This window comes from Brachyhypopomus gauderio, chromosome 15, assembly GCF_052324685.1.
Source record: "Brachyhypopomus gauderio isolate BG-103 chromosome 15, BGAUD_0.2, whole genome shotgun sequence".
Lineage (NCBI taxonomy): Eukaryota > Metazoa > Chordata > Actinopteri > Gymnotiformes > Hypopomidae > Brachyhypopomus > Brachyhypopomus gauderio.
In genome coordinates, this window is record NC_135225.1 from 1,012,534 (window position 1) to 1,027,040 (window position 14,507).

The window sequence follows — 14,507 nt, forward strand, 5'->3', positions numbered from 1 at the left end:
TGTGGAACTGTCTGTGGCAGGTTGAGGTTCTGTGTGTGTTTTTGTGTGTGTGTATTTGTGTGTGTGTGTGTGTGTGTGTGAGAGAGAGAGAGAAATAGAGCGTGAGAGAGAGTATGTTTGTGCGTGCGTGTGTGTGTGTGAGAGAGAAGAGAGTGTGTGAGGGGAAGGTGTGTGTGCTACTTTTAATGAAAGTTATAACAATGCAGCATTTGTAGAGGGATAATTATGATATGTATGTCTTTGTTACACAGTAATGTACCTGTTAGCTGTGACTCTGCACTGTTAACAAATCCAGTTCCAAACCAGTCCTGAGGTATCATCTGGTTAGCAGCTCTCATCAAGATGATCTCAAACTTTTGCCTCATAATAAATATGAAGACAGACTCAGAACGCTGAATCTTTCCTCTGAACCAGCTACAGTACTGGGTACTGGGCTGTGGGTTTCTGCTCCAGTTGGAAGTCACAGCAGAAGATGCTTCACCACTGTGGAGAATCTAAAGAAGAGTTGTTCTCATCTCTGAGTAGAGCACTTCTCCTGCGATGTGCGGGACACTATAGTACCCAGCAGACAGTACACTATAGTACCCAGCAGACGGCACACTATAGTACCCAGCAGATGGGACACTATAGTACCCAGCAGACGGGACACTATAGTACCCAGCAGACGGGACACTATAGTACCCAGCAGACGGGACACTATAGTACCCAGCAGACGGGACACTATAGTGTAGCTATAGTATAGCAGACGGGACACTATAGTACCCAGCAGGCGGGACACTATAGTACCCAACAGTCTGTCAAAGGGATGAATGTGAGACTCATGTTTTGGAGTTGACACACACAGCGTTCATTCTCGTATGTGATGCTGTAGCTGTTTTAGATGAGCAGAGGGAAGAGGAGACCGTTCATTATCAGGGATTTGCTCGCGCGCTCACACAATCACACACGCGCGCGCTCACACAATCACACACGCGCGCGCTCACACAATCACACATGCGCGTACTCACAATCACACAAGTACTCACACAAGCACCACCTTATTAAGCTAAGCACAATTGGTCATGCAGACACACTTACTTTCACCGTCACCAGTTTATGGGTGTAGCCGATCAAGCGGACCTCCATGTGTGTGTGCTGTGGGAGGAGGCCCACACACACACACACTGAGAACATGGAGCATCAAGTTTCAGTGACAGATTATTTACGTCGAAACATCCTGGTAGTTTTAGGAGTGACACGTACGTGGATTCATCACCAAAAACCCCCTTTACACGAACCTGCAGCCCTCATCTACACACGGACCACGTCTGCATTCTCCATGGCCCATATTTATCAAACATATTTAATGGTTCATAAATATTTTATTTAATTAGATATAATAGCAAAAAAAAAACCCAAAAAACAAAAACAGTTGATTTGGTTGACTAGTAATGCATCCAGTTTTTGGAAGAGTTTTTAGTTTTTAGGTACATAATTTTTTGTTTTACATATTTCAAATCAGTTAATTGCCTGGTACACTAGCAGTGACCTAAATTAAAGCTGATTGGTTTACCGACCCAATATAACAGTGACTGGGTATTGGACATGATGCACTGGTGACCTTGGAAGATTTACTGCCATCTAGAGGAGGTCTAAGGTTTTGCCTGAACATGAACATAATTCTGTGTAAAGCATTGATTTGGTGTCCGGAGACCCTTGACACTAAAGTAATGATTCTGACATAATTAAAGTATGAGAAAACATAAAGAAACAAAAATGAGTCATTATGAAATCTCAGTAAATGATTATGAATCTCAGTAGACTACCAGCATGCTGTTGAAGACCCTTCGTGTGTGTGTAGCCACTCAACGTGTAAACTGGTTTGCATTCTTACTGTGTCCCTCCTCTCCTCCCGTAGGACGGCACTGTCCCCTTTGCTAGGCAGCAGCACGTGTGACCCTGCAGCGTGGAGAGAGACGCACAGCAACACTGCTCTGAAACCCTGTGAGACCGTAGGAGACCGTGTGAGACCGTGGGAGACCCTGTGAGACTCTGGGAGAACGTGTGAGACCGTGGGAGATCCTGTGAGACCGTGGGAGACCCTGTGAGACCCCGTGAGACTGTGGGAGACCCCGTGAGACTGTGGGAGACCCTGTGAGACCGTGGGAGACCCTGTGAGACTCTGGGAGAACGTGGGAGACGTGGGGAAGCTGATTCTCTGCTGTGGTTCCTCTACAAGCTTCACCTACAGGTGAATTCAGAATTCCTTCAGTCTTAAACAGGGTTGAGATTATCTTCAGCCATGTTGCATATTATTGTACATAACTGGAGAATGAACATAGGTTTAAAAAAAATGTCTTTATGTTGAAGTCTTATTTCTTCCATTTAGAACAAAAATATTTTACTTTTATATTGAGGAAGTTTATATAATAATAATAATTATTATTATTATAATCATACATATATGATATATCATGTAATGCTCATTTTCATCTGATATTATGAAGTTTCAAAATTAAATGTTTATCTAAATGTCTAAATATATCTTAATGTTTTAAAAACTGGTTGTAGTCATTCTTCATCTTCTTAAATGCAGAATTTTATTTGTTTTCTCCTGTGGTCCAGTAATAGGACGCCCTCCCAAACAGGTCCGATAGAGGAGCGTTGTTCTGCTGTTGGAGATAAAGGTTTGTGTGCACAGTCCGTTCTTCCTCCAGTCTGATGTTTGCTCGTCTCCTATTGGCTCTGAAAGACACTCTGGAGTGGGACGCGTCTCCCGGGTCCGTCGCCACAGCAACAGTGGCAGCTGGTTTGTTGCCCGGGTTATGGTGGCAGGCAGACGAACAGCATGCTGATTAAAACCTGTCACCGTGACGACGCTCGAGAGAGCTGTCACTACTCCATTGACTAACACGGAGCTCCACGGTGAGCCGTCTGGCGTCTGTCTGCACCGCACAGCCTGCTGGATGCTACGCTCCGATTGGCCACATTCAAGTCCTTTATTAGCTGAAACAGGGAGACCCAGCACTGCACAGACACTACAGGGCTGCGATTATCAAACACAGCAGCCAAAACATTTAGGCACAACAGTAAGGAGAAGTGAGAGTAAAGATTAGAGGTAGTTCACTGAAACATCTCTGCACGGTCTAGAGTCCACACCGGCACGTAGCACAGGTAGATTTGTTCATTTGTCATTGCAGCTCGATCACTGAATTTAGAAAGTCTAAAATGGTCAATTAAATGAGCAACAACTCATTTAAATTAACAAGTAAAATGCTTTGAAGACAAACAAAAAACATCGATCCACAATCACCACGAATCCTGAATAAATAATAAAAAAGCACACTAAAGTCATCTTAGCATGGATGTGCAAGATTAGCAAGTCACAAGATTAGCTTGTGAAATGAGATGATGGGGAATATGCCAGCACCCTGTCCATATGCCAAAGGAGTAATATGTTTATTCCTGCTGTGTCAGTTCTGTCCTGATATCTGAGTTCTGGAAGGTGGAAGCCAGATTAAAGCTAAGAAACTGTAGATGGAATGAATTAGCTTAGTGTGCTTTACAGGGACTGTATTTCCCAACACCTGTCTAATTACACCTGTTTAATTACACCTGTCTAACAGAGCCAATACACATGACTTGTAAAATTGTTTACATACCTGAGAAATGTTTGTGCTAACAAGGGCTGTCTTACCAGCACTTGCTGCTCTAGTGTTTACTTGATCATTCAACCAACAATTCAAAGTGAGCCCTGGTGCTTTTTAATTATCAGAAGAAGAGGAATGTTCTTAATTCAAGGAGGTGCTACTACAGGACTTTGACCTAGAGTTCAAATGTTTTGTGTTGCTTTTCCCTGAAGAAGCATGCAGTTGTTAATTGAGTAGGCATTTAGAGTGTCAAACACACCCTTGACAGTGGAAAGCTGTACTCTGTATCTATATATCAGTAGGTTAATGTGATCTATGTACATATTTTCAGACTGAGTTAAAGTTATTAGAGAATATTGAGGTAATGAAAACTAAGATGAGGAAACTAGTCGGTCCAAGGACAGTTCCCTGAGGCACTCCAGCAGCATGAGAGGCCCAGTCTGACAGCTTTGCATTCTTTTTAGAAATGAAGTCACGAATCCTCTGGACAGGTTTACAATCTTTCATTCTGTTCATTACCTTATTAAGTATAATGCTGTGACCAACTCTGTGGGAGGCCTTATTAAAACCAGGAGCTAGCAATAAACATATAAAGGCAGGGCCATCTGTATTCCTAACTAAGGTGTCTAGTAAGATCACAAGGACATGAGTAGTTAATTTGCCTCTTGCTCACCAATGTGAATTATAGTCATGTAATGTCCTTAATAAATCACTTAAAAATGTTTAGCAGTTTTGACAACTGGACGTAAAAAAATGTCTTAGTTGATTTAACTCTGTGGGATGAGACGGCTTATTATTTCTACTGAGTTGGAATTGATCACTGTCCCCTCCCTAAAAGAAAAAATAGAATATATCATAGCATAGTACTGACATTACCAAATAAAAAACTCTAATATATTGATGGGGAATTCAGTCTGGGTCCAGGGCTTTACTAACTAAGACAGTGTCCTGCCGTTAACCAACCAGACAGTAAGTGTGGGCAGTTGGTCAGGGAATGAAAGGCATGTTGGTACAATGAATGGTATGAATGGTATGGTCTGATGTTTGTAAAATGTACAATTTCAACAAATGATTAATTTTTAAATTTTCAGTCACTTATGTATGCGTGAAAATAAAGTAATCACAATAACCAGCAGTCAACTGGTACAGAGACAAGACATACACTATATTGCCAAAAGTTTTCGCTCACCTTCCTTAACTTACATATTATCTTAAGTGACATCCCATTCCTAATCCACAGGGTTCAATATGACATTGGTCCACCCTTTGCAGCTAGAACAGATTCAACTCTTCTGGGAAGGCTGTCCACAAGGTTTAGGAGTGTGAGTGTGTTTATGGGGATTTTTGACCATTCTTCCAGAAGCACGTGTGTGAGATCACATACTGATGTTGGACGAGAAGGCCTGGCTCTCAGTCTCCGCTCTAATTCATCCCAAAGGTGTTTTATTGGGTTGAGGTCAGGACTGTGTGCAGGTCAGTCAAGTTAATCCACACCAGACTCTGTCATCCATGTCTTTATGGACGTTGCTTTGTGCACTGGTGCACAGTCATGTTGGAAGAGGAAGGGGCCAGCTCCAAACTGTTCCCACAAAGTTGGGAGCATAGAATTGTCCAGAGTGTCTTAGTATGCTGAAGCATTCAGAGATCCTTTCACTGGAACTAAGGGGCCAAGCCCAGCTCCTGAAAAACAACCCCACACCATAATCCCCCCTCCACCAAACTTTACATTTGGCACAATGCAATTAGACAAGTACAGTTCTCCTGGCAACTGCCAAACCCAGAGTTGTCCATCAAATTGCCAGATGGAGAAGCGTGATTCATCACTCCAGAGAACACACCTCCACTGCTCTAGAGTCCAGTGGCAGTGTGCTTTACTCCACTGCATTCGATGCTTTGCATTGCACTTGGTGATGTATGGCTTGGATGCAGCTGCGTAACTATGGAAACCCATTTCATGAAGCTCTCTGCACACTGTTCTTGAGCTGATCTGAAGGCCACGTGAAGTTTGGATGTCTGTAGTGACTCTGCAGAAAGTTGCCGACCTCTTCACACTCTTGACCCGCTCCATCAGTTTACATGGGCTAACACTTTGTGGCTGAGTTGCGGTTGTTCCCAAACACGTCCATTTTCTTATAATACAGCTGACAGTTGAGTGTGGAATATTTAGGAACGAGGAAATTTCATGACTGGATTTGTTGCACAGGTGGCATCATATCACAGTTCCACGCTGGAATTCACTGAGCTCCTGAGAGCGACCAATTCTTTCACAAATGTTTGTGAAAACAGTCTACATGCTTAGGTGCTTAATTTTATACACCTGTGGCCATGGAAGTGATTGGAACACCTAATTCTGATCATTTGGATGGGTGAGCGAATACTTTTGGTAATATGGTGTATATAGACATATATAGACAGACACATGACCCTCGGGTGGCAAACTCCCTAATGGGCCCCGCCCACCTGAGGGATGAACGCAACTAGGACAGGACAAACATAGAAAAGTGATGAAGGTGGCCAGCAAGGGGCCTCCGTACCATGACGGAAGGGCCTACATGTAGGGGCAAGAGCTTGATCGGCCTTCTTCTGGAAGGTGGAAAGTGGAAGCCAGATTAAAGCTAAGAAACTGTAGATAGAATGAATTAGCTCAGTGTGATTTGCAGGGATTGTATTCCCCAACACCTGTCTTATTACACCTGTCTAACAGAGCCAATACACATGACTTGTAAAATTGTTTACATAACTGAGAAATGCTTGTGCTAACAAGGGCTGTCTTACCAGCACTTGCTGCTCTAGTGTTTACTTGATCACTCCACCAACAATTCAAAGTGAGCCCTGGTGCTTTTTAATTATCAGAAGAAGAGGAATGTTCTTAATTCAAGGAGGTGCTACTGCAGGACGTTGACCTAGTGTTCAAATGTTTTGCGTTGCTTTCCCCTGAAGAAGCATGCAGTTGTTAATTGCGTAGGCATTTAGAATGTCAAACACACCCTTGACAGTGGAAAGCTGTACTCTGTATCTATATATCAGTAGGTTAATGTGATCTATGTACATATTTTCAGACTGAGTTATAGTTATTAGAGAATATTGAGGTAATGAAAACTAAGATGAGGAAACTAGTCGGTCCAAGGACAGTTCCCTGAGGCACTCCAGCAGCGTGAGAGGCCCAGTCTGACAGCTTTGCGTTCTTTTTAGAAATGAAGTCACGAATCCACTAGACAAGTTCATACATCTTTTTCCTGTTCATGACCTCATTAAGTCTAATGTTGTGATCAACTGTCTGAAAGGCCTTATTAAAACCAGGAGCTAGTATTAAACATATAAAGGCAGGACCATCTGTATTCCTAACTAAGGTATCTAGCCATATCACAAGGACACTGATAGTTAATTTGCCCCTTAAACTCCCAAAGTGTTTTATATCTATGTAAAATAATAAATCACTTAAAGAGAAGATGTTCCACAGTTTTTGCCTATTGGAGGCAAAAAATGTAATGTCTTAGCTGATTTAGCAATACGAGATGAATTTTGAGACAACCACCTCTTTCTACTGAATACAAATTGACCACTATCCATCCATACATGAAGAAACACAAAATATCATGGCAGGGCACTGACCTTAAAATAAAAACCTAGTCTGGGTAGAATGGTACTTATTTCTTACACATTTTTTAAATGATTGTCATGTTTGTAACCACCTCCTCCAGCTTCTAGAGTTAGCAGTCCGTAAACTTTATTATCATAACAGGGCCTACTTGTAGGGGCAAGAGCTTGATGAACCTTGTTGCTGTAGTGTTTTCTACTGTGTTGTATGTTGACGTGTTTAAAACCACATGATACCTGATATGGGAATAGAATTGAGGCACCTTTATATCCTCACAGATATGACAGCTCGTCTTCTGTGTGCCTGCCTGCTGACTGCTGTGTTAGCTGTGTCTGTAAGTAAAAATCTGAAATAAAAATATACTTTTATACCTTTAGAATTATAGTCTTTATTTATACATATATAATTTTAACCATTAACATTGTCTTTCATTCTAATAATTTTTATTTTTATTATTTTAATGCTTCTATTCTTATTCAAGGTGCAATGCAAACCTCGAGGAAAATATGAGTATCTCTTGAATCAGCCATCTAAAGCAGAGGTGATTTGCATCTGTGGTGATTTGTGTCCATCTCTTTAATCTCTGCTATTTAATCTCACTTTTTTTGAGTGTTGATTTAGGAGGTGCTGTAGATATCACAGTGCAGCCCTCCAGCTCTGGGTGTGAAGTTCTCACGTTAAAGCACTCCTTTACTTCTCCAGGATGCCGGGTCTCCAGCATCGTCTGATGGGGACAGTCCCATCCTGCCGACGAGCTTCCCTTTAGAGGCCAGCAGTCCAGATCCAGGAGACGAGGACACGAGTGAGCTCTTAGGACGAGGGGACACAGGAGTGCTGCAGGTGTCTGTCGTAGGGGAGGGTAACACTGTGGCTCCTGTGTTACTGAGCGAGGAGGAACTTTATGTCCCGCGAGGATCTGAAGAGGAGCAGCAGGTCATTGGAGAAGATGAGGAAGATGATGAAGAGAAAGACGAGATGGAAGAAGCAAAAGAGGATATTGCGGAAGATGGCGGAGGAGAGGCCCAGCAGGACGAAGCAGTGGAGGTGGGCAGCAGCACAGAGATGGAGATACCTGTAGATCTGGACTACACCGACAGTGATGCTACAGACCCTTCAATCACCAAGCTGAGGGAGATCCTAGCCTGGCCCAGCAAAGCTGAGGATGATGGGATAGAGGGGGAGCTACCCACAGCCATGGAAGACTACGATTCCCAGCAGTCTCCGCAAGAAGCCAAATCCTCCACAGAGGGAAGCGGTGAGACTGGCCAGGGTGTAGCTGTTGAGGTTTGTGAGGATGAGCGACTGTGGGACAATGAGAAACACAAACCCAGCCACAGGGCCACCAGTGAAAGGGGCTGGAGGAAGAGGAAGGCCCAGCGCCTGAGGAAGGTGAGGAAGAACTCTCAGAGCGACCCGCCATCTCTCAGCGCTGCAGCTAGCGGACGTGCTCGAGGGCGAGAACCTGAGACCGAGCCAGACAGCAAACTCCACACTGCACACAAAGCCAGGAGGAGGTCAGAGGTGAGGGTGGAGGTGAAGGTGGAGCTGTCCTTCACCCGGACACGGGTCACCTCGTCTTAAAGCTGCACCATCACATTCTTTAAATGACACGCTCATTATTATTGCTGTAAAATGTCATGAAATGAAATGAAATAAAATGTGCCATATTTGTCAATTGTGAATTTACACCCCAATTGAAATTTGTCCTCTGCATTTACCCATCTGTGCAATTAGAACACACACACACACACACACACACACTAGTGATTACTAGGGGGCTGTGGATCACACGTGCCCAGAGCGGTGGGCAGCCCTAGCCCGGCGCCCGGGGAGCAGTTGAGGTTAGGTGCCTTGCTCAAGGGCACCTCAGTCATGGCCTCAGGTCTGGGAATCGAACCCACGACCCTCCGGTCACAAGACCAGTTCCCTACCACCAGACCATGACTGCCCCATTCATGGTCCTCCTCATGATCTACAAATTTTACAGTGGAGCTGCTTTGTTTTTGCAGAGTCATTCAATTGAGTAAAAGCCTCCAAACTTGTGGGTGGATGTGTGGGTGGATGCACTCTATCTCAATCTCTTATGTCTTTAATAAATTGTCGAAACCAAACCAATTTAAACCAAGCCAAACTTTCTGTCTTTTCTTTCTGTCTCCACTTCTCTTCCAAGGGTCCTCTGGTAGGACTGGACCCAGTACAGATCCGGACCACAGTGGACCCGTTTCCCTGGACCAGACCTACGGCTGGACCGAGACCCGGGGGACAGGACGCCCCAGCCAGTGAGTGTTGTTACTGTCTTGTGTCTGCTCAGCTCTCATCAGGAATTGACTGAGCGTGAGTGTTTGGCTCTCTGTGGGCAGCCACTAGACACACACAGCCATGGGCAGCTGGGCGTGGGCTGGGGTTACGTGCCCAGTGGAAGTGGTGATGAGGGGTGGCTCTCCGTCCATACTGCCAGACCTCAAGGAATGTAGACAAATTCTTTATATAGATGGGGGAAATTCTGCCGTCTGTAGGGACGCTCATGAAAGACCACGGCACTGCTGCTGCTAATGTTGTTCATGTGCTGTACGGGTGAGAGATATCAGCAAGTGGGATCTGTCAAACAAGCTGTTGCGTTGTGGGTCTTGCTGTAAAACAAGCTCTGTTGTGTTGTTGTTGGAATGATGCACGTTTGTTCTGTTTGTCTGTCTTCTCTCATCATGCTCTGTGGGATGTTCTTGATGACAAGTGTGGGGTTTTGTGTTGGATCCAGACCCGTGTGAGAACTTCCCCTGTGAACAGGGCAGGACGTGTGAGTTGAGTGAGGGTTTGGAGCCCAGGTGTGTGTGTCAGGATCCTGCACACTGCCCGTCTACACACCTCACCCAGCTGGAACATGTGAGTCTGGCTGCTGAGTGTGTGTGGGGAAAGGTGTGTGTGTGTGGGGGGAACGGAGCATATGGGGAAACACGTGTGTGGGCAACAGTGTGTGTGGGGAAACGCGCGTGTGTGTGGGGAACAGTGTGTGTGGGCAACGGCGTGTCTGGGGAAACGCACGTGTGTGTGGGGAAACGTGTGTGTGTGTGTGTGTGTGTGTGTGTGTATGGGGAACGGAGCATATGGGGAAACACGTGTGTGGGCAACAGTGTGTGTGGGGAAACACGTGTGTGGGCAACAGTGTGTGTGGGGAAACGCGCGTGTGTGTGGGGAACAGTGTGTGTGGGGAAACGCGCATGTGTGTGGGGAACAGTGTGTGTGGGGAAACGCGCGTGTGTGTGGGGAACAGTGTGTGTGGGCAACAGTGTGTGTGGGGAAACGCGCGCGCGTGTGTATGTGTGTGTGTGTGGGGAACAGTGTGTGTGGGCAACGGCGTGTGTGTGTGGGGAACAGTGTGTGTGGGGAACAGTGTGTGTGTGTGGGCAACGGCGTGTGTGTGTGGGGAACAGTGTGTGTGTGGGGAACAGTGTGTGTGTGGGGAACAGTGTGTGTGTGTGTGTGTGTGTGTGTGTGTGGGCAACGGCGTGTGTGTGTGGGGAACAGTGTGTGTGGGGAACAGTGTGTGTGTGTGTGTGTGTGTGTGTGTGTGTGTGTGTGTGGGGAACAGTGTGTGTGGGGAAACGCGCGTGTGTGTGTGGGGAACAGTGTGTGTGGGCAACGGCGTGTGTGTGTGTGTGTGTGTGGGCAACGGCGTGTCCAGCGTTCGTGTGTTTTGGTGTTGGTAATGGCTCTTGGATTTGGCTGTGTTGTGTAATTGTGTGTTCTACAGGTTCATTCAATGGTCCATTTGTTCTGTCAGTACAAATGTAACTGTGCCCCTGTCTCCTGTCTCCTGTCTCCTGTCTGCTGTCTCCTGTCTCCTGTCTCCTGTCTCCTGTCTGCTGATCTGTGTTTGCAGGTGTGTGGAACAGACAACCAGACGTATCTCACACCCTGCCAGCTCTTTGCCACTAAGTGTCGTCTTGAAGACACCAGAAAAGGCCACAGGCTGCACCTGGACTATGTGGGTCCGTGCAAACGTGGGTGTCATGCACCGTGCTTCTCTTCCTGTGGTTAACCTGCACAAGTCCATCAGGGCAAACTCACAGCACAGTGGCCTTCTAACAACTTTCCACCGGCAGTGAAAATACTATCCTGTGTGTGCGTGCGTGCGTGCGTGCGTGTGTGTGTATATATGTGTGGGTGCATGTGTACATGCGTGTGTATGCCTGCATACGTGTGTGTGTGTGTGTGTGTGTGTGCGCGCGTGCGTGCGTGCGTGTGGCAGTTATTCCCCCGTGTCTGAACACAGAGCTACACCAGTTCCCTCTGCGTATGAGGGAGTGGTTGAAGAATGTCCTCCTGCAGATGTATGAGCACGACTCTGTGACCTCTGACCTCCTTACGGCTGAGCAGAGAGCCAGGGTATGTTCTCCTGTGTTCAGGCCTGGCTGCGTTTGACTGTTCCACAGCTCACGTCCTGGTGTTCATTTCCCTTTGGTGTAGTAATTATTTTAATTCAGTTGGGCCCCCTTACCACTCTAATATGTTTAGGACCACAGTGTGCAGGTTAGTATATGATTATTACACATACACATTTTTACTTTAGCTTGGAACTTTTTTCGATGACTGTCCTGCATGGTGCTTTGCTGTGAGCAGGAATCTGCAGTTTTATGGCATGTCTAAGGTTTTTGTAGTCTGAGTGCAATAGCCATAGGGAGGGTCTGGTGAGGATGATGAGTCTTCCAGCGTGGCTCTGACGTCTTGTATGTGTGCAGGTCCGCAAGCTTCAGGACAGTCAGAGGCTTCTCCACATGGGTGACCCCCCAATCGAGCTGCTCGCTCAGGACTTTGAGAAGAATTACGACCTGTACATCTACCCAGTACACTGGCAATTCACACAGCTTGATAAACATCCCACAGACAGGTGAGGAACATCCATGCTAACTCCCCAGCTCAATCGAATACAAACTCACTCCCCAGCTCAATCGAATACAAACTCACAAACTCACTCCCCAACTCAATCAAATACAAACTCACAAACTCACTCCCCAACTCAATCAAATACAAACTCACTCCCCAGCTCAATCGAATACAAACTCACAAACTCACTCCCCAACTCAATCAAATACAAACTCACAAACTCACTCCCCAACTCAATCAAATACAAACTCACAAACTCACTCCCCAACTCAATCAAATACAAATTCACTCCCCAGCTCAATCGAATACAAACTCACAAACTCACTCCCCAACTCAATCAAATACAAACTCACAAACTCACTCCCCAACTCAATCAAATACAAACTCAAAAACTCACTCCCCAACTCAATCAAATACAAACTCACAAACTCACTCCCCAGCTCATTAACCTACAAACTCACTCCCCAACTCACCATTCGGGGTCTGATTATCAGGTTTTTGTGTTCCTGCCATCATTGTGGATCTTTGGCTATCAGACACAGTATGTCCTGCACAGCTCTGAGTTGAGAGTGTCTGCTGGCTGATGGTCTTGATCCTGGAGACACCAAGACTGCGTGTTCAGCGGACGGATCTCGGGGACGGTGAACTACAGCACTGTGTATCTGCTGTGTGAGGAGAGGCCTGGTCTTCATGCGCAGAGCGGATACGTGGTGATTGGGAGAGGACGGATGAAAGAGTGTCTGTCTGCTCCAGCAGTGCAGGGCTGTCTAAACGTGTCTCTCCTTCACAGGGTGCTCACACACTCAGAACTGGCCCCCCTGCGAGCGCCTCTCCTCCCTATGGAGCACTGCACTTCTGTCTTCCTCCGTGCGTGCGACGGAGACGGAGACGGTCTCCTCTCACTCAGGGAGTGGGGTCAGTGCTTCGGCCTCAAGCGTGGTAAGGGTGTAGACCTTGGAGAGCTTACAGCGCGGAGCGTAGACCACAGAGTGTAGAGACCAGACTGCAGAGCGTAGCGTGTTGAGCGTAGAGAGCAGAGCGCAGACTGCAGAACGTAGACCACAGAGCGTAGAGCGTAGACCTGACTGACACAGGGCTGACCTGCCTTTCCCTTGACTGCTGGCTCAGTTCAACTTTGCCATAGTTCTCACAGAGGAGTGATATGGTGGTGCAAATACTAATCACTAATCACATCAGTGCATATGATATTACAGGACAGTGGTCATCCCGTAACAGATACAGGACATTCAGAAGGACATTAACAGATCAGATGTCCTGCTGGTGAACATGCACTAGTTCTCCGTGTGCTGATATGTCTCCTCACCCACAGAGGACATGGACGCCCAGCTGCTCTTTTGACTGGGACGTGTCTTCTCACTACAGACCCAGCATGGCCGTGTCCCAGTGTCCCAGAACTGGTTTAAGCTCTTCAGGGAGTGGTAAGGATGTGTCCAGATGGATCTCAGTGTCATGTCTACATCTTCAGAGAGAAGACAAGAATGTTTTGTCTGTGGTGAAGGAAGCGTTCTGTCTGCATGCAGCTGGTTTGAGACGACCTTGTCTGTGGTGAAGACAGCATACAGCGGTAGTACACAGTGCATTTTAGTTCTAACTGCTAATAACAGAGACATTGATTCTCTGTATAATCCAGCAGGGGATATGTCTACACAGTGCAGGAAATTAACACATTTTGGATTGTAAACATGATCATATAATGCCTTTGGCACTATAGAGTCCCTTGGATATGTGTTATGAGTCAAATAAAACACAAACAAACAAGAATAGCAACAAAACTGACAGTAAAAGACTGATATATAAACATTTTCAATGTGTAGATGGCCCTGTAAAATAACATGAACATGTTGATGTTTTTAAAGAGACACCTAATGTTTTCATTAACACCTTTAATAAAAGTCCTGTCTGAGTTCACCGTACGGGAGTAAACAATAGAGTTTTCCTCATTAATAACCAGACAGCGGTTTGTCTTTCTGAAGCAGGTTTGTGTTGATTCTGTGACAACGTTGGATAATTGTCTCTCAGTGACTGCCTTTAAATGACTCGTGCAGATTGCTTTTTCAGAGTGACAAACTCCCGATCACCTGATTCTCATAGGCTACATGAGCAGCTCGCAGGCAGAATCAGGTGTGTTGGTAATCTCACCACAACCAGAACAAGTGTACATAATCTCACCACGACCAGAACAAGTGTACATAATCTCACCACAACCAGAACATATTACATAATCTCACCATGACCAGAACATATTTACATAATCTCACCATGAGCAGAACATATTTACATAATCTCAAAAGCAGATGCACATGTATATAATCTCACAGCAAGTGAAACAAGCACATGTAATCTGACCTTGAGCAGAACAAGCATACATCATCTCACCA

The 14,507-nt window shown here is 45.7% G+C and overlaps 1 protein-coding gene across 4 annotated transcripts; it reads left to right on the plus strand.

Annotated features, from left to right (window-relative positions):
- The first annotated feature begins 1,901 nt into the window (after positions 1 to 1,901).
- Positions 1,902 to 14,042, plus strand: sparcl1 (SPARC-like 1). Of its 4 annotated transcripts, none has more exons than XM_076975346.1 (12): positions 1,902 to 2,230; positions 2,605 to 2,666; positions 7,506 to 7,561; positions 7,709 to 7,768; positions 7,930 to 8,748; positions 9,398 to 9,506; positions 9,959 to 10,107; positions 11,105 to 11,225; positions 11,474 to 11,610; positions 11,964 to 12,112; positions 12,899 to 13,047; positions 13,439 to 14,042. In XM_076975346.1, exons 3-12 carry the CDS (start codon positions 7,508 to 7,510, stop codon positions 13,465 to 13,467), a joined length of 1,776 nt encoding a protein of 591 aa, XP_076831461.1. In that variant the 5' UTR covers positions 1,902 to 2,230; positions 2,605 to 2,666; positions 7,506 to 7,507; the 3' UTR covers positions 13,468 to 14,042. The 4 variants fall into 4 exon arrangements, with proteins under 4 accessions (XP_076831461.1, XP_076831460.1, XP_076831463.1 ...); XM_076975345.1 differs by having other exon boundaries at positions 13,492 to 14,042; XM_076975348.1 differs by having other exon boundaries at positions 9,983 to 10,107.
- Positions 14,043 to 14,507: the final 465 nt, after the last annotated feature.

Coding starts and splice junctions, on each gene's coding strand:
- sparcl1 (XM_076975345.1), top strand. CDS start 7,508: ATGACAGCTCGTCTTCTGTGTGCCTGCCTGCTGACTGCTGTGTTAGCT. Junction 7,769..7,929: donor ATCAGCCATCTAAAGCAGAG/GTGATTTGCATC, acceptor TTACTTCTCCAG/GATGCCGGGTCTCCAGCATC. Junction 12,113..12,898: donor GATAAACATCCCACAGACAG/GTGAGGAACATC, acceptor TCTCCTTCACAG/GGTGCTCACACACTCAGAAC.